Source organism: Zootoca vivipara, chromosome 7 (genome assembly GCF_965207765.1).
Source record: "Zootoca vivipara chromosome 7, rZooViv2.hap1.1, whole genome shotgun sequence".
Taxonomy (NCBI): Eukaryota; Metazoa; Chordata; class Lepidosauria; order Squamata; family Lacertidae; genus Zootoca; species Zootoca vivipara.
In genome coordinates, this window is record NC_142590.1 from 5,101,686 (window position 1) to 5,125,389 (window position 23,704).

The following is a 23,704-nucleotide window of genomic DNA, read 5'->3' on the forward strand; positions in this document are numbered from 1 at the left end:
GATACATGGTTTGAGTCAGCCGTCTACAAAAGCAGGCCGGCTCAGCAGTCAGTTCAGTTCTGTTCCAGCTTCCAAATAAAGAGCTGCTTTGAAGAATCAATGTGTCGTCTACTCACTATTTAACAGTTTTATTCAGCCTCCATCCCAAAGAGCTTGGGAGTGCTGCATACTTCAGTGCCTCAAAGTAGTGAACCAGACCCCAAAGGCCATTAGAAACATTCAGGGCCATCAAGCTATCACAAAGTGTTGACATTGTTTAGCGGGGGGGGGGGAATGTCAGGATGGAACTAGACTTGTGAATGTGGTTTCAGAAATTATTTAGAGCCACATTAGATTTTACATGGCAGTCTCACAGCTCCCCCCCCCTTTAATGAAAATCAGGTACAAGAGAGACCATGGGAATAGCCAGGGGGAACAGGGAGGTGTCTGCCCCCCAATCAAGTAAATCAATAAAAATACTTAATTGAGGTTATTCTCCCCCCCCCAACATGAAGCCTGCACCCTCTAACAAAAATCCTGGCTACGCCCATGCAAGAGGCTGTAGTCTTAAGTGGAGAGGGGGAAGAGGCCAGAAAAGTAATCAGAAGGAAAATAGTAAAGCAGTTCTTGTGCATTGTAGCTCCTCTACTTAAGCTCAGCAAGATGGCTTTTGGTTAACAGGGAAATTGACTTCCCCTTGGCCTTCTTTGTGGTGGCCACCAGTTCTAGAATGCCCTCCTTAGGGATACCTGCCTGACATTGGGGAGAGTTTTCTGACTGAAAAGCTGTGCCCACTCCAAGTCAAGTTCAAAGGTAAGAAAGAATAAGTAACTACTTTGGCCCCTGAATCAGTATAACATGGGAACAGATGTGTTTCAACCTGGCTTAAGAAGGGAAAAAATCTCACAAGATCATTTAAAAAACAGGTTGTTGTTGTTGTTTAGTCGTTTAGTCGTGTCCGACTCTTCGTGACCCCATGGACCATAGAACGCCAGGCACTCCTGTCTTGCACTGCCTCCCGCAGTTTGGTCAAACTCATGTTCGTAGCTTCGAGAACACTGTCCAACCATCTTGTCCTCTGACGTCCCCTTCTCCTAGTGCCCTCAATCTTTCCCAACATCAGGGTCTTTTCCAACGATTCTTCTCTTCTCATGAGGTGGCCAAAGTATTGGAGCCTCAGCTTCACGATCTGTCCTTCCAGGGAGCACTCAGGGCTGATTTCCTTAAGAATGGATAGGTTTGATCTTCTTGCAGTCCATGGGACTCTCAAGAGTCTCCTCCAGCACCATAATTCAAAAGCATCAATTCTTCGGCGATCAGCCTTCTTTATGGTCCAGCTCTCACTTCCATACATCACTACTGGGAAAACCATAGCTTTAACTATACGGACCTTTGTCGGCAAGGTGATGTCTCTGCTTTTTAAGATGCTGTCTAGGTTTGTCATTGCTTTTCTCCCAAGAAGCAGGCGTCTTTTAATTTCGTGACTGCTGTCACCATCTGCAGTGATCAAGGAGCCCAAGAAGGTAAAATCTCTCACTGCCTCCATTTCTTCCCCTTCTATTTGCCAGGAGGTGATGGGACCAGTGGCCATGATCTTGGTTTTTTTGATGTTGAGCTTCAGACCATATTTTGCGCTCTCCTCTTTCACCCTCATTAAAAGGTTCTTTAATTCCTCCTCGCTTTCTGCCATCAAGGTTGTGTCATCTGCATATCTGAGGTTGTTGATATTTCTTCCGGCAATCTTAATTCCGGCTTGGGATTCATCTAGTCCAGCCTTTCGCATGATGAATTCTGCATATAAGTTAAATAAGCAGGGAGACAATATACAACCTTGTCGTACTCCTTTCCCAATTTTGAACCACTCAGTTGTTCCATATCCAGTTCTAACTGTAGCTTCTTGTCCCACATAGAGATTTCTCAGGAGACAGATGAGGTGATCAGGCACTCCCATTTCTTTAAGAACTTGCCATAGTTTGCTGTGGTCGACACAGTCAAAGGCTTTTGCATAGTCAATGAAGCAGAAGTAGACGTTTTTCTGGAACTCTCTAGCTTTCTCCATAATCCAGCGCATGTTTGCTATTTGGTCTCTGGTTCCTCTGCCCTTTCGAAATCCAGCTTGCACTTCTGGGAGTTCTCGGTCCACATACTGCCTAAGCCTGCCTTGTAGAATTTTAAGCATAACCTTGCTAGCGTGTGAAATGAGCGCAATTGTGCGGTAGTTGGAGCATTCAAAAAACAGGTAATATACCATATTTTTCCATGTATAAGACTATATTTTTTCCTAAATTTTTGAAGTTTAAAATAAGGGGTCGTCTTATACACAGTTAGTGCATAGTGCATTTTCTTAATTTTGAGTCCCAAAAATTAGGGGTCATCTTATACCTGGGGGCGTCTTATACATGGAAAAATACGGTAATTAGTACTTCAGATCTCTGTGAGAAAGAATGGGTGGATTTTATTTTTGTCAGACTCGTTATCTAAGAACTTGCTTACATAAATCAGTTTCAGAAAAGATTCACGGCAGTCTAAGAGGCCAGGCATCTTGTGCTGAAGCTCCAGTATTATGAAGTTAGCTCTGTGCACAAAGCCTGTGGTTCTGTGTTCTCTGGCTGCCCTTCCACATGTCTGGAACTCTCATCACGACTGGCAAACTGGCAGACAAACAGCAACACACATGCCAGACCAATCCATGCTTCTGGCTGGTAGCTGAGCAAGCTCAGCCCATAGGCTACTATAAAATAAAATTTAAAAATGCCAGGACACATAAATCAATGCTTTGCCAACCTCCTGTTTAGTTGACTCTTGAACTGCAGCCATAAGAGCAGACTGTGCTATTTCAAGGCAAACATACAACATAGAGTTGTCACAACTATCAGATCTCCATAGCCATACAGCTACAAAAAATTACAGAGGGTCAACACACATGTCAGAGTATCTGTAAACATCACCAACCAAATTCAATCCCACTAAAAGAAAACTTATTTTCATGAGCATAATACAGCTCCTCTTAGTTTTTAAGAGTAGTTTGGTGGAGACTTTGATTCCCACATGGCTTCACACATATCTTTCATCCCACAGTTGCATTTGGTCAAACAAGTTTTGCAGTTTTTTTTGAAACAGTAAGAATCCACAAAACCTGTTTACCAGAGGTGATGTGGGATAAATGAACACACCAGCCAGGAGCAGTGTGAGAACACATTCAGTTCATTCTCCCATAAACACTTACCTGGAGGTAAATCACACTGAACTCAATGGGGCTCATGAGTATAAATGATTAAGTTTGTTTGTAAGCTGACTGTGGATGGGTCTAGCCAACAAGGTGCCCTGCAGATGGGTTTGACTCCAATTCCCATCAGTCCTAACCAGCATGGTCAATGGGCAGGGATCACCTGGCCAGGTCATACATTAGCCAAATCTGGTGTAAAGGATGTTCCCCCTCCCAACCTATTTTCACATGAATCACCCTAGCAAATCCTGCCACTGCATTGTGCAACCACTTGTACCTCAAAAGGAGAGGAATGAATTTTACTGCAACATCCATTGATGTTCATTTGAACAAACATTTTGCAAAGCCGTTTTGAAACACTACCCTCAGCATTTTGCATTCCAGCTTAAGAAGCAGTTTAGTCCAGCTGGCCACATGACCCGGAAATCTGTCTGTGGACAAACGCCAGCTCCCTCGGACTGAAAAGCGAGATCAGCACAGCACCCCATAGTTGCCTTTGACTGGACTTAACCGTCCAGGGGTCCTTTACCCTTTTACCTTTACCTTACTGTCCCTTAGAGAAGTCAAGTTCCCAGTCCTGCGTGCACACACACCCCAGCAAAGTTAAAGGGACCCCTGACCATTAGGTCCAGTCGCGGAACGACTCTGGGGTTGTGGCGCTCATCTCGCTTTACTGGCCAAGGGATCCGGTGTACAGCTTCCGGATCATGTGGCCAGCATGACTAAGCCAGAGCAGGGCATGGAAATGCCATTTACCTTCCCACTAGAGCAGTACCTATTTATCTACTTGCACTTGGATGTGCTTTCGAACTGCTCGGTTGGCAGGAGCTGGGACCAAGCAACAGGAGCTCACCCCATCGCGGGAATTCAAACCGCCGACCTTCTGATCAGCAAACCCTAGGCTCTGTGGTTTAACCCACAGCGCCACCAGCAAAGTTAGTGTTGTCTAATAAGAGAGCCCAGCTAGGTATGCATGAATTTGGCATTTAAAAAAATAAATAATGCTGTAATATGAAGACTCTGAGCAGGCCTATATTGGCTGCAGGAGAGGGAAACTGGCAGAGAAAGAGCCTGAAAAAGGTCCAGTGCCAGCTTCTTCTCATGTGGACAACAGAGGGAGCTGCAGGGCCCCGAATTCACCTTCCTAGGACAAGGTATGTCAGTAGGCTTGCCATTAGTATTACGCAGTGCGGCTTCCGCAAATTTTGTAGTATCTCACTATGTCCATAATACTGCTATTTGTATAATGAAGGAAGCTCCATTAGTATTCCATTAGTATTCCATTATAGTGTTGGGAGAAGTCCACAGAGCAGATACACCTATTTCCCTGTGGGGTGATGTAGCACAGAGCCAGAAGCATCACTGAGAGCAGAAATTCTTCAGTGCTGCATAACTGCTAAACCTTAGCAACGCTTAGCATACATGTCAACGCATACATGGGGTTAGAAATGTGGTTTAATCTCATTTGTATCATTGCTGCTTTTTTAAAAAACCCTTTATGATTCTGTTTTATGGCTTTAAAAATGAGTTGGGCCCTGAAACCAACACAGAAACGAGTGCAGATATCCGAACACAGCTGTACAATGCCCAGAGTGGCAAGTCCACTTAACAAACTGACCACTACATTCTAGACCAGCTGTAATTTCAATACCTCTTTTAGAAACAGCCCTGCATATATTTTTTTTAATTAAGAGGATAATACTCCTGGGCCTTGCCTTATAGGGCTGAGGAACAGATTACTGAAATAAGTATGATTGTCACAATCACCCAAAGAAGCTCTGGAGCCAATAGAGATTGGACAGCCTTGTTAATGCTTAACTCTAATTAATGCATGGAGGGGTTAAGGCCATAGAGAAAGCTGCCCTGCCAGGCTTAGCTAGATCACATCCCCTCACCTTGGGAATAAGGGTTATCAAACTCTTTGTTCTCTCACCCACCACCATGTAAACCTGACCAGTAAGGACGTCTAAGATGGATGGCTTTGGCAAGCCATATTTGTGTTTCGATCCAGATAATTTAGAAACTCTTACCATTTTTTAAACTAAGTTCTACTGCCCATCATTTCTTGCTGCTGTATAGAAAAGCACATGAATCTGACCTTTGAAGAGTTTGTAAGTAAACTATTTTTAACTTGCCAAATGTGTTGTCTCTTTGCTAAGGGAAGTGGGGCACTTTGGAAGAGGCTTAGAAGGGGAGATCTTAAAGGTCTAACACCAACATTTCCATACTTTACTTTGCTGCATGTTTTGCTATTTTAAATCTCTGCCAAGCCTCTCTCAGCAAAGAGTACTTCCCCCAAACCTGGATCTAGGCATCCAGGGAATTCTCCTTTTAGTTCTTTAACCACATCATTAAAAACCAACAATCCCATCACCTCTCTCCACTGCTCCCCACTTAAGTTACCTGTCAGTGCCTTTGTGATTGTCCTCTTGCTCTGCTGGCTCCCCTTCACAGCCCAGATGTAAATGACATACTCCATGCCTGGCTTCAGTCCAGTCAAGGTGGTGCTGGTCTTATCCTTCCCAACTGTGATCTCTCTAGTGTCTCCATCAGCAGAGGTGTAGCTAAGTATGTATCGGTCTATAAGAGCCAATGCCTTGCTCCAAGAGATAGTGGCTGTGTTCTCTGTTGCTTGGTCTGTTTTCAGGTTCGTAGGGCCGTCTATCTCTGTGCACCAAAAAGGAGGTATTATTATTGTTTTCTTTCTATATCAGTTATAACCTGAGACTTTGTTTTGCAACTGTAATTCATTTGTTATATTGATCTGTGGGACTTGACTTTGTCATGGCTAGACTGGCAAGTAGGTTTTTTAATCAGAAGTAAAATGTCATGCATACTTGCATCTTGATGTGTAAGAATTTGACTTAACTAATGTGGGGGAGGGGGGCAGAATCTGGGGAGGTGGAATTAGCCATTGATAATCCAACTAAATTACTTAACAGAATGCTTTTCCGTCAAGGAAAACACAGGAACACTCTCCTCCTAGCTCAGATCAGTTAGCACAGCTGAACTGGAAGCATTCACAGGGATCAGGTAGTATCATATATGATTCCTCACTGGTCTGGCAGTAGTTCCTTCTGAGCTTGGCAATGAATCTTCATTCGGCACACTTCTAGACATAGTCTTCACAATGTGAAAAACTCTCAACTCCTTCCATCAACGACTTACAATGCAAGTGCTCATCCTCCCCCATGAACTGATCCTAAAATTTTATAACATTTAACAAGGGCTACATACTGTATGTTGGGAGAAAAGCAATGACAAACCTAGACAGCATCTTAAAAAGCAGAGACATCACCTTGCCGACAAAGGTCTGTATAGTTAAAGCTATGGTTTTCCCAGTAGTGATGTATGGAAGTGAGAGCTGGACCATAAAGAAGGCTGATCGCCGAAGAATTGATGCTTTTGAATTATGGTGCTGGAGGAGACTCTTGAGAGTCCCATGGACTGCAAGAAGATCAAACCTATCCATTCTGAAGGAAATCAGCCCTGAGTGCTCACTGGAAGGACAGATCGTGAAGCTGAGGCTCCAATACTTTGGCCACCTCATGAGAAGAGAAGAATCCTTGGAAAAGACCCTGATGTTGGGAAAGATTGAGGGCACTAGGAGAAGGGGACGACAGAGGACGAGATGGTTGGACGGTGTTTTCGAAGCTACAAACATGAGTTTGACCAAACTGCGGGAGGCAGTGGAAGACAGGAGTGCCTGGCGTGCTATGGTCCATGGGGTCACGAAGAGTCGGACACGACTAAACGACTAAACAACAACAACAACATACTGTATGAAAATAAGAAACCAAATACAGGCAGAAAGGAACAGCACACAGCTCTGAGTCTGGTTTACCTGTTTCAGCTGTTGTGCTTGCCTTCCTGCTCTGTTGGGTTCCCTTCACAGCCCAGATATAGATGGTATACTCCATGCCTGGATGTAAACCCGTCAGGGTAGTGGTTTTCTTGTCCTTCCCCACAGAGATCTCTTTGGTGTCACCATCAGCTGAGGTGTAGCTCACCACATATCTATCTACTGGAGCCTGGGCCCCATTCCAAGAAATGGTAGCTGTGTCTTCTGTTACTTGGTTGGTTACCAGATCCGTTGGGCCATCAATATCTGTGAAAAGAATAAGGACTTTTAGTCACGGCAGTGATCCTGACAAGATTTCTATAAATCTCTAGGAGCCATGTCTTCAACTCAAAGCATTTTGATGCACAAGGGCATAAAGCCCCGGCAGCACTCCCTGCTCTCCCCAGTTAACACGGAACTCAGTCTGGCCATATGAAATTAATGGTAGTCGTGTCAAAGCACCTCCTGGAGCTTGATCAGGGGACCTTTCCAGTGATCTGTCTGTCTCCAACTCAGTCAATCATTTAATAGTCATCTAAATTTACCACCAAAGGCTGCTCCTTCACCTTATTTCATAGCAGAAGCATCTTCAAATATATAAATGTTCAAATATATAAAAGGATGTCATATAGAGGAGGAAGAAAGCTTGTTTTCTGCTGCTCCAGAGAAGCGGACACGGAGCAACAAGGACCATCCAGTCCAACCCCCTGCCAAGCAGGAAACACCATCAAAGCATTCCTGACAGATGGCTGTCAAGCCTCCGCTTAAAGACCTCCAAAGGAGGAGACTCCACCACACTCCTTGGCAGCAAATTTCACTGTCGAACAGCTCTTACTGTCAGGAAGTTCTTCCTAATTTATAGATGAAATCTTTCTTGTAGCTTGAATCCATTGCTCCGTGTCCGCTTCTCTGGAGCAGCAGAAAACAACCTTTCTCCGTCTTCTATATGACATCCTTTTATATATTTGAACATGGCTATCATATCACCCCTTAATCTTCTCTTCTCCAGGCTAAACATACCCAGCTCCCTAAGCCTTTGACCATTTTGGATGCCCTCCTCTGGACACAGTCCAGCTTGTCAGTATTCTTCTTGAACTGTGGTGCCCAGAGCTGGACACAGTATTCCAGGTGAGGTCTGACCAGAGCAGAATACAGTGGTACTATTACTTCCCTTGATCTAGATGCTATACTCCTATTGATGCAGCCCAGAATTGCATTGGCTTTTTTAGCTGCTGCATCACACTGTTGACTCATGTCAAGTTTGTGGTCTACCAAGACTCCTAGATCCTTTTCACATGTACTGCTCTCAACCCAGGTGTCACCCATCCTGTATTTGTGCCTTTCATTTTTTTTACCCAAGTGTAGTACTTTACATTTCTCCCTGTTAAAATTCATCTTGTTTGCTTTGGCCCAGTTGTCTAATCTGTTCAGGTCATTCTGAAGTGTGATCCTGTCCTCTGGGGTATTAGCCACCCCTCCCAATTTGGTGTCATCTGCAAACTTGATCAGGATGCCCTCAAAGGGGTTGGACTGGATGGCCCTTGTGGTCTCTTCCAACTCTATGATTCTATGATTCTGGCTGAATTTACACTGCTGTTTATTGTGCCCTCACTGCATTTCCTAAGCTGAGTTTCTAATCCGTGCGCACATTACTTTATCAAAGTGTGTGTGTGTGTGTGTGTGTGTGTGTGTGTGTGTGTGTGTATCTTTTACTTTGTTCTAAAATACTACTGTTTGAGTTGTTATTTCTCAAACCAACGTCATACCAACTAGAGTCTGTAAGCCCTTCCTGATTCATCTCTAGCCAAGGTGTGAACACCTTTGCATAGGGTAAAGACATATCAGTCCCCTCAACGCACCCTGGTTTAAACACTAACAGAAATGAATCTGACACTAATGAAGCCGTGCTGATGTGAACAGCTAGGTGGGAAAAGAGCAGTGAAACACATTGGTGGGGGGGGGCAACTTCAGTGCTGCCTAAGCCATCACTCATCTGCACTCACCTTTTCTCCACTCTTTCCAGGCATGGTTTGAGATTTAAAGCTATGAGCTTTTCCGACGAAAACCTACTCTAAATTCAATCATTTAAAACTCCAAATTGATCTTTGCTCCAATTAAACGCCAAAGAGTGGGTTAACGCAGGGCCTTGTTATCCAAACAGCATGGGAGTCGCTGTTCTGTAGGGGCTCCCATGTGGCTGGGAGAAAATGATCTAATCACATGGGCAGGGAATGATGGGATGAAATCTTTCCCAAGAAATGGGCATCCAAAATCCTCCCAGCAGACTGCCAATTCTCTTGTTAGGATCTGTGCAATCTGTGGCCCACGTGGTTGCATTGTGCACACGGGTAATTCTAGTTGCACCTGTGCAGTTCTTGCAAAGCAACTTCTAGAACTTTAATTGTGTGTGGCAGATTTTTCCTGACACCTGGTTCAAGACAAGCTTTGCGAGTGTAGAACTAAGGGACAAGAATGAGAACCGACTCATGGGTACCGTCAGTCATTGCTATATAGGGTGCTTAGCTTTGGTGTAGCAGAACAGTTTGTAACAGAAAATGTGCACTCTTTCTGGAGCTTGAAGAGCAGCCCACATGGATCCAAACAGCTCTTGCTTTTACAACCAAACCACTGGACAGTTTGTATTTTTGGCAATATAGACCAAACAGTTGGCTGAATATATTTTGTCTTTCAGATTCCCTTCCCAGTTTCTGGGAGCTACTTTGCTGTAGCAACAAAGGAAGAAATGGTGCTTCTCGTGTCCAGCCCAAAGCACAACATGTTCAAATCAAAACTGTTAAAATGGACAAATAATCTGCCAAATCAGGACATTCCACAGCAGTGATTTACTGCCTGAGAGGAAGCAGAATTTCAGTGCTCTAGCCTGACTTCCTCCCACTGGCAAGAAAATTCTGAAGACAGCAGGAGTAAACAAAAACACTGATCCAAAGTCAAACCCAAGGCTGCCAGCTATAGGCATCTGGTGCAGGCAACATCTGGTGCTGCCGGGTCTGCCCTCCTTTGAGCAAAAACAGTGGTCTGGTAATTCCATTGATGAATCCTTACATTTCCAGTAACAGAGGGAGGGCTGTTAATTCATGGCCTCTTCACAAATTACACAGGTGCAAGGCCCATGTTTGGTCCCAAAAGCGCAGGTGCTTCACATATACCTTTGGGTATAGGGCGGTATATAAATTCAATAAACAAAATAAACAAAAAGTATAAGGTACTACACTGTACAATACTGCCAGACATCACATGATGATGATGATGTTGAAGAGCAATAATGGAAAACGACAGAAACTGAAGTGTACAGATATCAACTCCACAATTCCTTAGTTTCCTATGTGGAATTATTTATTATTATTATTATTATTATTATTATTATTATTATTATTATTATTATTTGTACAGAGGAACCATCAGCCTGACATGGTGCAGCCCAGAGATTTTTACTTTCACAATGAGAACTAGGCCTATCTGCAGTGTGATATTCTAAACAGCCTACCCGCCAATATTTATCCAATGAAAATAGGGACGTCCCATTCCATAATGATAATTTTCTTATTTATGCCCCACAGATCTCACTGGGTTGCCCCAGCCACTCAGGATGGCTTCCAATAACATAATAAAACATTACACATTGGGGGGGGGAGGCGACTCCCTATACAGGATTGCCTTCAGATGGCTCAAGGGTCAGATAACTCCATACCTTCCAACATTTCTCCAATGAAAATAGGAAAAGTGGGACATTCCAGAATCAAAACAGAAACCAGGATGGCTTCTCTAAATCAGGGACATCCCTGGAAAATAGGGACACTTGGAAGGTGTGAAACAGCCATATGTGCAAGGAATATCTCAACATTTTGAGATCTTGATATATAGGGCTTGTCCACACTTCCACTTGGGCTGTGCCTTGAAAGCAGAGGTCTGAGTTGTTTTCTACTTGTCCCATGCTTTGCAGGCACAGGCCTGAGCAGTCCATCGTCGTCGTCCCGCCCTACTCATTTCCCAGGGTAAACCTGATCTTTATTGCTAAATCGGAGCAAACATCAATCTGGAGAATTGCTGATTGCTCCAATTGAGAGCTTAAGAGTGGTTTTCCCTGGGGGAAAGCAGTGGGACAAGGGGAAGAGGGGATGAGCCCATACTGAGATGTTGCAAACCCTTCTGCAACCCAAGCTCTGGGCAAATGACTAAACTCTGTCTACAATTAACACAGAGAAGAGAACTGGGATTTCAGCGGCAGGCACCACCCCCAGCCACCATACATTGGTCTATTGTCTTGAACACAGAACCTCTGTGTGTACAAGCTGCATGGTGCACACAGACACTGTCCTTGGCAATGGAAGAAACTATGCACAGAAGCTTTGGGCAGAATAGCCAAACAAGATGGAGGGGCTTGAAGCGGTGCCAGGGGGTGAGATCCCACTCTCCCTGCCCATTCATGTCCTGATTGCACGCAGATTTTAGTTAACTGTGAAGAGAGACATCTGGAGACAGTAACTGGGACACTTGGGAAGGCTCAAAGCATCACACTGTATGAGCGATTGCTACGACAACTGGGACAACCAGTAGCAGCTGTGCCTGTGGAATGATGTCGCCAAAGCCCTAGATTTATACCTGTCCAGCCGTTCACAGAGGACGGCTTCCCTTCCATCTCATCCTTCATAGATATGACGGTGATCACATACTGGGTTCCTGGCTTCAGGCCTATAAAGAGAACAAGAGAGAAAGACTTAAATTCTTCTGAGACACAGCTGCATCTTTGATTTCTTTCTGTATTCCGTACTAGATGTGTTTCAAAGCCCTTCCTTTGTTGCATGTAGGATTTCTCTAGCCTGATCTGAGGGGAAGGGTAGAATTGCATCTCTCCTGTTCACAGTTCTAAGCAAAACAGTGAAACCCATCCCAGAGGAAGGAGGCCTTGGGTCTCCATCCCCTCTTTCAATGTGGGAAGATCAGCCCTAAGATCTTCCCACATAGGGCTGAGGGCTTCCCCTCTGAAATTCCCTAATGGTTGTTCTTTGCAACACTTGTGTCACTAGCTGGCGGGGGTGGGGGAACGCATTTGTCTCAAAAGGCATTTACCATATTTAGCTTGTTGGCTCTGTGTTGTCCTGTTTTCAGTTGGTTTTATCCATCTACGTACTTAATATTCAGACAGATCCATTGAAATCAGTGGACCTAAATAAGCCATGCCCATTTATTTCAGTGGGTCTACTCTTATGATGGCTAATAGTGCCTTCAAAGTATAGTGCAGATGGGGCCAAAATAAACAACCAAATGTCAGTTCTCTTTCCAGTTAACAGTGAGAAAAATCAACAGATCTTCTCCATTGGCCTCATTCCTGATCGTAAGAAACTTACCACATTACCACTTACCTGTGATGACATATCTGCTCTTGGCATCACTGCTTCTAGGGACCAGCACCTCCTTCTCCTCCCCTGGCCGGAGCAAAGAGCTGATCCTCAGCTTGTAATAATCCACCTCTGTTGAAGGATTCTCCCACTCCACTTCCAGGGAATTATCTGTCTCTTCTGTCACCCATATAGCACCAATGGCAGAGACCTCTAGAAAAGAGAGAATAATCGAAAGCAAAGCTGAAAGCACATTATTACAATCAATCCCCTTGCTTTCTAAGGAATAATTATAACAGAACTTTGGGCGTAATGCGCTTGCTTAGATGAAAGGCAGATAGGGAAAGGGAGGAATTTGGGCCAACAGTTTCCCCATTAACTCCTAAGAACACAAGAGCTCTGCTGGAGCCAGCTGGATGCCTCTTGGAAGTCTGCAAGAACTCTTCCACACTTGGGCTTCCCCACAACTGGCATTCAGAGAGGTGAAACTGTGGCCACTGTCTGCTACCTTTATCCACCATGAATTTCCCTAAACTCTATTTAAAGCCATCTGTGGTATTCGCTGCTATGTCTTGCGGAAGCAGATTCCATAATTTAACCATTATGCACTGTGGGAATGCACTTTCTTTGGATTGTCGTGAATCTTCCAACATTCATCTACATTGGATGCTCCTGGGTTCTTGTATTATGAAAGAGGAAGAAAAACTTCTCACTATCAACTTTCACCATGTTGTGCATGCTTTTATACACTTCTATCATAGTATCAGGTCAGACATTATACCAGAACTATGGTTTGAGTTTAAACATGCATAACAAGCAAGCCATAGTTTGTTACTATGGTCTGCTTTAAGTTTTTGTTGGGAGTGGCACTCTAGGTGCAATGGTTTGCCAATTTAGACATCGTACCAAATAGGGACGCAGGTGGCACTGTGGGTTAAACCACAGAGCCTAGGGCTTGCCGATCAGAAGGTCGGCGGTTCGAATCCCTGCGACGGGGTGAACTCCCGTTGCTCGGTCCCAGCTCCTTTCAACCTAGCAGTTCGAAAGCACATCAAAGTGCAAGTAGATAAATAGGTACTGCTCCAAGCGGGAAGGTAAACGGCGTTTCTGTGTGCTGCTCTGCTTCGCCAGAAGTGGCTTTGTCATGCTGGCCACATGACCTGGAAGCTGCATGCCGGCTCCCTCGGCCAATAATGCGAGATGAGCGCGCAACCCCAGAGGTGGTCACGACTGTACCTAATGGTCAGGGGTCCCTTTACCTTTACCTTTACCAAATAGTAATGAGCACAAATCATGGTTGGTAAACTGACTTCAAACCATAGTTTTCAGCTGCAGTTTGTCAGCTAACTGCCAATCATAGTGTGTAAATTTCAACACCACATCAAAATCATAGCAATCTTTAAGCAAAGTTGGAGTCATGCCTGAACTGAATCGCTTTTTCAAAGTTTTCCCTTTGCAATCTGCTGGTGTGAACCAAGCACCACATAATTTAGGGCTGGTTTTAGTGTTCTTACCTGTGCTGGCTTGCAGGAGTTCTGGGTCACTGGCAACCCCCTTCTTTACATTGCGGAGAGTGATAATATACTTTGTACCAGGTAGAAGACCCAGAATCTCATAGGTGATTTGATCTTTGTGCACTCGCACTTGCTTCACAGAGGCTTCATACCCAACAGGAAAGTAGCTAATGAGATAACTGTCCACATCCGTCACCTTATCCCAGCCAATGGCCAGGGAATCTTCTGTGGTCTTGAGGACTCGTGCATTCTGGGGGGCAAGCACTGGAGGGGGAGAAGAGGGCATCATCATTCAAAGGGATGAAATAGTGTGTTGAATAAGAGTATATTCCCCAATGCTGTAGACCAGGCACCCCCAAACTGCGGCCCTCCAGATGTTTTGGCCTACAACTCCCATGATCCCTAGCTAAAAGGACCAGTGGTCGGGAGAGATGGGAATTGTAGTCCAAAACATCTGGAGGGCCGAAGTTTGGGGATGCCTGCTGTAGACTGTCACTGTATTACATTCATTAATAGGAACAGTGCACCAAGTTAGCTTTGTGAGTCAGAAGGTGAAATGAGGGTTTGCAGTCTAGTAAATTCTAGCAACTCTTAAGCTGAACTATCAGTTTTTCAACACCCTCATGCAAAAATAGATAAAATGTGGGAGATCAATAATTGGCTCTCCCAGTGTTTTCATTTTCTGTTAGCAAATTAAGGAGGTTATATAGATTTTTCAAAAAGCGCACACACACAAAAAGAAGAAAGTGCAAGCTATGCCAGCAGCCAGTAATCTGTGTGTGTGTGTGTGTGTGTGTGTGTGTGTGTGTGTGTGTGTGTGTGTGTGATCATCAGTGTGCATTACTACATCCCTGTGGTTTAGTTCATGATGCTATAGGCTGGAGCGTTGACAACACAACCTTAACTTTACATGCTTCTGTATTTCCAGCCCATTTGGTTAAATGTCTTGGCCACCAACTGCATAATTTTGTAAATGGCACTGTAATTTAAAGTCACAATAAAGCAGTAGTCAACGTCATTACTTTGAAGCTTTTGCAGTATGAATGCAGAGCTGTGACCACAACTTAAGTTCTGCTGTTATGACTACAGCTGAAGATAATGCCAGTATTTGAAATCTGAGCTAACAGCAAAAAAAATCAGTCTCAAAACATTTCTTGGTGGTTGATACTAAAGCAATTACCAACAAATCACACATACAATCAGGACGCAAGGGAGAAACGTGCTAAGAGGAAGACACGCTTGGCAAATCCACACCGTGATCAACTCCTGCCTGGAAGCCAATGTCCCCACTGTGGAAAGACGTGTGGATCCAGAATTGGCCTCCACAGTCATGGACCCATTGTTAAAATCGTGTTTATGGAAGACAATCTTACTCGGCTACGAGTGGAAGAAGAAGAAGAAGAAGAAGAAGAAGAAGAAGAAGAAGAAGAAGAAGAAGAAGAAGAAGAAGAAGAAGACTTTTAACAGTTTTGCAGTCTGGCTACAGCTCCTAGTTTGCACACACAAAATAGTGCCTAAAATGTAATATATTTTCCTTATTCCTGGTGATAAATTAATGGTTAAACTGTAGTATGGGGAATTTCAAATGTTATCTAAATTGGCTATAATTTAACACATTTGGCACAAAAAAAAACAATTGCTTTGGTAATGATCATGACATCAGGTAGAATGATAAATAATTTTAATTTGCATTTATGGGTGGGATTTTCCCTTGAAACAAATTGAGTTTCTTATTTCCCCTTTTCATTACTGCCAGTTAAATGTTAGCATTGCCTAAACATACAAATCCCTCAGTTGCTGTTTGCAGTTATAATGTTCATGCAAAGAGGAGACTCTGCCCATTCCTCAGTTCATGTTACAGGTAGGTTTTACAGGTTTGGACAAGGCATCGTTCCCATCCTTTAAAGGAACGTGCAGAAGCTTTGAATGTAGTGGAGCAAGAAGTGGAGGCAATGCAGAGAGAGTTGTTTTCATAGATGAACAGGATGGAGGAAGAAAGAAGAAAAAATAATTTGGGGCCAAACTTGCTGCATAACAGCGTTGGATTTGCGTCACCGAATCCTTTTAAAATGGTGGTGAGGAGGATTTAAAAGGCAGCCAGGGCAGGGTAGCTGAACTACACTGCTCCTGCCCCAAAACTGCTTATTATAGCCACTCTGAAACAGATAGGAGCTACATCTGAGTGAAAAATAACCAAAAACAGTTTGAAATGAAAACACATGAGTTCAACTCCTCCATCCCCCTGCTGCTGCCCAGCCATGCAGCACTTTTAATCACCTTCCTCTGCAATTGAGTCCCATGCAGGCCCATCTTACCCATAGAGGCTAATGGTGTGGGGCGCCAGGGTGCCAAGTTCTGGAGGGGGCCAGGTGAGAGTCCGGGGAACTCCCAACGAGCACGCTGAGTGAGCGAGGGCGCGTGCGCCGCTCCTGCCGAGTGTCAGTTCAGTTTCCCCAGAGAATCTCCTCTGTCCCCTCACCCACTGTCTCCTAGGACTAGGAGGGACTTAAAGCAACAGGAGCAGCTGAAGATGCCGTGCAGGAGAAGTCCCCGGTTGCTTGAGTGCACCATGTCAGAAGTGGGGGGTTACATGGGCTGGAGGAGGCATGGCGCACAGTTTATCCAACTGCTGGGACCAGAGCACAGGTCTGAAGAAGGAGGTGCTCAGCTAGTTATTTTAGCAGGAGCAGTGCATGTGATTCTTGCACCTTGGGAGCTGATTATAATTGAGTGCTTTGCCAATAAAGAAATAAACTTCCAATCATTTGTCTTCTTCCAACATAACAAATATAGCAGACCATCCAATGGGCTCTAAGCTGTGTCCATTATGATTAAACCAGAAATGATCCAAGTCATAATTCCAATTATTTGGTCTCCACCTACTTCTCAGAACACCAAGGAGCTACTTCAGTTATGTGCCTATGTCCTCTGACATACCCATGTCTAATGGTTGGAAACAAACAACTCATCTCTCAGACCCCACATTAACAAGAGCCTTGGTTCCTGGCTGTCTCTAAGACCAGTGGAGGTTCTTGCGCTAGAGCAATAGGGGCACAGATGTGTCAAAAAGAATAGCAAGCATATATATATATATATATATATATATATATATATATATATATCCCCAATTCTCAAAGCTACACACTCTTTCCTGCCCTCATACATTTTATACGATGCAGTCATACCTCAGTTTAAGTACGCTTCGGTTTGAGTACTTTCAGTTTAAGTACTCTGCAGACCCGTCTGGAACGGATTAATCCACTTTCCATTACTTTCAATAGGAAAGTTTGCTTCAGGTTAAGTACGCTTCAGGTTAAGTACAGACTTCTGGAACCAATTGTGTACTTAAACCGAGGTACCACTGTACTTCCATTTGAATTTAGAGGGGCTCCTGGAGGCATTTCTGTCAATCTCCTGTTCTCTGGCTAGTTCTCTGCATTACTCAGCCTGCCCCAAATATTGCTAAGGAAAATAGATCCTTGTTGCTTTATTAATTTACTGCTCTTAATGAGGGATCTTGATTTCTGTGTTTCTGGTTTATCTCTCTCTTTATTCCACACACACCAATCTTACAACAAATATTCCTCATATTAATATGGAATTAATGAACAGTAAAATGCATAAGTGGTAAGCAGTCAGCCTAGAACATAATAGGATCTCTACAAAGTGTTGTGCCTAACCAAGGCTGTTCATAATATGTACATTAAAGTTAATTTTTATTAACATAAAACAAATTAATCCAGCACCAAAACCCAATTCCACACTGTGCACAAAATGAATTTTTCATATGAATGTGCACAGTGTATGCTGTGAACATTTTCCATAGCTTATCCTGAATTGCCAAATCTGGATTTTGCATCATTTTGTAAGGAGTGGTGAGTGGGACCCACGCCAAAAACCAGCATCCCATACCCACTGAACATGCCCAATCATATGCCTGGTTTGGGGAGAGGGGTTCACCTTACCTGGGGAGGTGTTTGCGGGGGGTAATGTCATAGCTGCCAAGTTTTCCCTTTTCTCACGAGGAAGCCTATTCAGCATAAGGGAAAATCCCTTTAAAAAAGGGATAACTTGGCAGCTATGGGTAATGTTTTATCTATTTCGTCAAACTTTCAGGTTCCCACTGTTCCTAATGGATTGATGCGCTTCCAATCCTCACAGCACAATGGGGCTTTGCAGATATGGGGTGTCTCAATTCTTAAAGGCTCCCACTAAATTATATGATAAAATGTGATCTGCTACCACTCCCTTCTTATGTGCACCCATCCAAAAAAGCACGTGTGTTTTACCTTTAGAGCAGTCAAGCTCAATGAAGCCGTCCTCACAGTAACACTCGCCAGTGTCACAATATCCATTCCCGCTGCAGTCGTTGGGGCACCTCTTCTCACTGCAGTCATCACCAATGAACTCCTTGTAGCAGTGACATACGCCATTCACACAGACCCCATTTCCACTGCAATTCTCAGGACACAGGAGCCGGCTGCAATCCTCGCCAGCATAACGTGCATTGCAAATGCATCGGCCGCCAACGCAGCGTCCGTTACCATTGCAGTTTCCTGGGCAGGTAGGGCGGGAGCAGTCCTGGCCTTCCCAACCTTCGTCACAGTTGCAGGCACAAATCTCTTGGATGAAAACTCCGTGGCCGCTGCAGGATGAAACTTCTGCCCAACATGAGAGAGAGAACCACAAGAAGCAATAAGGGAGACAAAGAGCCAAAACTAGAAAGACAATGAACATGAAAAGCATCCTAGCAAGAGCGCAACCATGGAGTTACCAATTGCTATACATTCCGAACGCACATTTGTAAGTAGAAAAAAATTGTGAGTCGAATCCCATAGGAATGCATTGGGAGAAAAAATTCGTAAGTCGAAACAACCCTATCTAAAAATTCGGAAGTAGAAAAAATCCTATCTAAACCGCATCCAAGATGGTGGACGGAGCTCCGTTCGCAAGTAGAAACATTCGTAAGTAGAGTTATTCGTAAGTAGAGGTACCACTGTACAGTACTTGTGAGGATTTCCCCCTTTATATCAAGGCCTATATTGGGTATAGTACCCTGAAAGAGAAATCCTGCATATTTTGTACACTTTGAGGGAAGTTAGAAGTGCATGGCAGACGCCATACAATTAAAGCCCACTGTTCCAGTACAAAAACTGTGACCCAGTAAGCTGAATCCTTCCGACACACATATGAGAGGCCACCCAGACAGAGTTCAATAAGTCTTCTGACTTTACTGCTTACCTGAGGCTGCAAAAACATGGAGTGGGGGGAGATTGTCAACCACCCAAAAGGCCACAAAACATAGCTATTGGGCTGCATTTGACTTAGCAAGGCACAAGCTGTGGTCATCACACATGGTTCTTACCTTGGGCTCTGCCACAGCACCTCTGAGGACCACAGATCCCCCTCAGATGTCGCACTTCCAATTCTATCTTTTCCAGCCTTTCCAACAAAGCCTTGAGCTGGCCTAGGAGTTCGCAGTCACCTTTGGGAGCCTGCAGCCGAATGTTGTGCCTGAAAATAATATTTTGCTCCTCGCCCTCATGCATTTCACCAGTCGACAGCAGCGTGTGACTGTCATCTTGGAGGGGACGTGGGTCTGGATCCACTTTGATCTGAGTGGACTTGGGCACGTCAATCTTGTATGAGTGACTGAAGGAGATCTGACTTTTGCCAGAGCAGTTTCCCGGTTGAGTCGGAAGCTGTGCCAGAGCTCCCTGGAGAGAGCAGTGCAGCAGAACGCCAAGAAGGAAATTCCAAAATATCATCTTGTTTCTGCTATTACTACGAAATGAGTGAGGCTAATTTGGAAACAGCAAAAGTAGTGTTATTATGAAAGCAAGTACTCCAGGAAAGGTATCATCCAGACAGCCCTTTTCTGGGAATTCACAGTCTGACAGCTGATCTACACATGGAGTAAAATCATGCAACGTAGCTTTTCCTGGACAGTGTAGCCCTCCAGACAGTTGAACTCTCATTGGTACATCAGGTTGAAGGCTATCCTAAAACCCTTCCTTTGACAAACTAGATTAGTACATGTGTGGAGCAATTTTCGGATTAGAGTTTCCTGATTACCATCTGATGAGATGCATTCAGCTGTTTCAAATGAACAAAGTTCCAGAAGGACATTGTGGGCCAGTTACCAAGTGGCGATTAAATGCTACCTTCAAATTTAGAGCTTTGCACAGCTATCCATAATTTGATTCCGCTATAGTCTTATGCTAGTAAAGGCTTTTGAACTTATTTCTAGTTAACCAGAGAGCTACAAGGAATTAATTAATTTAAAAATCGAAGGTTCTCAGGAGCCCAAAAGTACCTCCCAACCAAAGAGGCTGACCAGTGTATTGGGTGTCTTATAGCGCACTCCTGTGAACTCTTTATTTCCTAATGCCTATGTTAAGAATTACACTAGTCTGAATTTGCCTCCTTTGGATCACGAAACACACCCAGAATGTAATCTTAAGCAAAAACATAAGATGTGAGCTACTTTTAGGTTGGTTAATTCTGCCAAATCTTGGCTTCAGAAAAAATTATTTACACGTCAGACTGCTTAAAATGCCATTTTATTGTTTAGATTACTGACTAGCAAAAAATACATTTCTTGAGCACATTACTCAAGGTCACGTATTGTGTTCGTCTACTGAACCTTGTCAAACCCCAGTTAAATTGTGTGACATTTTCATAAACTTATCCTGATATCTGTCCTAATTCACTTCTGAAATGGTGGTCTCAATGTTGTCTGAAATGTATTTAAACTTTTATTTTGTCCTTTTGCAATTATGTTGAGTGTTATTTTATTCCCTATAAAATATGAATAAAACAATTTAAAACACAAACACAAGTAATGTATTGTGTGAGCTGAGGAAGGTGGAATAAAATTTGCAAGTAAACTCTGGTAGAAACGAACAAAACCTGTGTGACAATATTGGTTCTACCTCTTATCAAAATCATTCAAACCAGACATTATCTTTTATTTGTGTACACACCATAACTTTAAAACAACCACCCCAAAAAGAAGAATGAGAACTGTAGTTTTTAAGGGTGCTGGCAACTGTAGCTGTGTGAGAGGCAAACTACAGTTCCCAGGGTTCTTGGGACAGGGATGTGCTTTAAATGTGTGCTTTGTGTAAAATTGCAGGCCATTCGAATTCTATATACAATATTGCAAGAATTCTAGCACAGTTTTGGTATGTGACCTGCATCTTTATCCTAAAAAGCCATCTTCATTTGGATGTGATCAAGCACATCCTTCAACCGGGCACCTTTTACATTTAGTTAAATTAACTAATTCATTTAATTTAATTGTTATTTAAAATGTGTGACAGGCTTTAAATTAGCTAATTATTTTAATTACTAATTAAATTTTGTTACATGCTTTACTCTTCCATGGTCTGAAATTAAACGTTACTGAGACACAGAAGCGAACTGTGGCTAAATAAAAGAGATGCAATCAGACATTTGAGCAGACAGGTACCAAATGAAAAGTCAGTTTATGCATTAGGTGTGTTTTACCTCTGAGAGGGTTGTCATTCACGCACTACAGTGGCCCTCCAAGGTCTCAGGTAGTTTTATGGGGCCTACCAATGAGAGCTGATCAAGACAGGACAATGACCTGGACAGATCAGTTGGTTAGGACATGGTGCCAAGGCTGCAGCTTCGACCCCCACATGGGAAGGTTGCATGTTCCTGCATTTCAGGGGGTTGGGCTAGATGATCTTCAGGGCCCCTTCCAACTCTACAGTTCTATGATTCTATTAACACTAGACCTACCATGCAAGTCTTCCCAATCACATATAAAATCCAGATTAGGGGATCCACATTTAAGAGTATCCTGGGTGCACAGATCCTTCTCCCCACCAGGCAACTGTTAGTATCAAAGCCCAGTAGAGGGGGAAGTGATGTCCATTTCCTGGGGTTGTGGCTTCACTACATGCAGGTGCACTGAATAACAACAGACCATCTGCAGGAAATTCTCACTTTGCAGTTAGAGTTGCTTATAAAAATGAATGTGACATTAACTTGTTCTAACACGTTGCTATCACTGTGGAAGCGTGAACAGAACGTAGTGACATCTAGGAATAGATTTTTTTGAAGCAGACAAATCCAAAACAAATAAGAACATCATGCTGGCAATATTCTAATGTCCACTTCTTTTCAAAGTTATAAGTCCTCTGACCTTTGAAACATTATTTGACTTGGAACCCCTATAGCTAAAGGAGTGCCTTTCGCCCATATGAACCTGTCGTCTGTGGCCCTTCTGCGTGCCGCCACCGAGCGAGGTTGAGAGGCTGGCCACTCTTTTCTGTAGGCGTTCCCCACCTGTGAAATTCGCCCCCCCCCCAGGGAGGCCCACCTGGAGCCAGCCTTCTCACCCTTACAGCAACGACTTCATTCAACATTAGGAAGAACTTCCTGACAGTAAGAGCTGTTCGGCAGTGGAATTTGCTACCAAGGAGTGTGGTGGAGTCTCCTTCCTTGGAGGTCTTTAAGCAGAGGCTTGACAGGCATCTGTCAAGAATGCTTTGATGGTGTTTCCTGCTCGGCAGGGGGTTGGACTGGATGGCCCTTGTGGTCTCTTCCAACTCTATGATTCTAGGATTCTATGATTCATTTTCCTGGGTGTCTGAGCAGCACCAATGACGGAATGTTTTTACTCTGTTTATGTTTTTAATATGTTTGTGTATCTTTATTACTGCATTTTATTCTTGTTGACAATCATTCTAGCACTTCTTATTAGGGAAGCAAGTCATTGATTCAATATGAAAATCATAGCCAAGCAGGAGTTCCAGTGTTGAACAGTAGGATGAAATATCTCCTTCCCTTTCCCCCCCCCCCAAAAAAATCTTAACATACTATTCTGCTGAAATGGCCATTCTCCAAATCCTGCGGTTAGTCTGGCCACCTGTCAAGCAAGGGACATCTCTGCTATTCCATTTTCCAAACTTTTCCCCCCTCTCACCAAAATGCCACAGAAATTAGCTATCTCTGCAAGTGCTCCAGTCCCTGGCATTCTCAGACAAATGATCAAGTGAAGATTGCGTCAAAGCTTTCGACTAAAGTAGCATTTAAGTTCCCCCAGACTGTCACCATAAATGTCAGGAAGGATCGTCCAAAATGTTGTTTTGGGCTGTGTTAAAAGACTGCCAGACCAAAAAGAGGCGTTTTTAAAAAACGCAACACATTTCTCCAGCTCTCCCCTGGATGCCATTTTCAGCCATAAAGGTGACTCTGCTTGTAATTAAAGTCTATCCAGGGGCCACAAATTGATTCCAGGTTGGCTGAGTTGGCCAGTCCCTCAGAGTAAAGCCCCAGGATGCAGCTCTTTTAAACAGCATAATAAGAAGTTTTGGTTATTCCTGGAGGCAGAGCATCCAATAATTTCCTATTTTTAAGAGGCACAGGAAGGAGGATGGCCCATTGCATAATGATCTCAATGAATCACTGGCTATAGCTTGACGATCAGAGGTGAAAGTAAAAGCAAAGGAAAATATTGCACTGAATTATAGCAGGAAAGAATTCCCTAACAAGATCTATTAAGGTTCTTCCAGACCCCGCAAAAAGTTAGCAGCTTGGCAGTGGTGTATAACTAGCTAACACAAATAGTATTACTGTTGATATTACTGGCCCAGGGCTTGACCACCCGCTCCTGATTCCAATGTTACAGAGGAAAAGAACTGTAATGTGCATTAATGCAATGCACTGTGTAAACTATCTTAGAAACCTACATTTGAAAGACAGTATACACAATCATCTGCGGTAAATATATAGTCGGAGGCCTTTTAGTTTA

The 23,704-nt window shown here is 43.7% G+C and overlaps 1 protein-coding gene across 1 annotated transcript in view; it reads right to left on the minus strand.

The window, feature by feature from the left end:
• The window catches only part of TNN (tenascin N), a 32,872-nt gene extending 13,158 nt beyond the window's left edge, over positions 1-19,714 (minus strand). The window contains exons 1-7 of the mRNA XM_060276593.2: positions 19,283-19,714; positions 18,207-18,578; positions 13,918-14,181; positions 12,428-12,616; positions 11,667-11,756; positions 7,050-7,313; positions 5,609-5,872 (exon numbers count right to left, since the gene is read on the minus strand). Of these exons, the coding sequence (XP_060132576.2) occupies positions 5,609-5,872; positions 7,050-7,313; positions 11,667-11,756; positions 12,428-12,616; positions 13,918-14,181; positions 18,207-18,578; positions 19,283-19,685 (1,846 nt within the window). The 5' untranslated portion in view covers positions 19,686-19,714. The remainder of the gene's footprint in view (positions 1-5,608; positions 5,873-7,049; positions 7,314-11,666; positions 11,757-12,427; positions 12,617-13,917; positions 14,182-18,206; positions 18,579-19,282) is intronic.
• Positions 19,715-23,704: the final 3,990 nt, after the last annotated feature.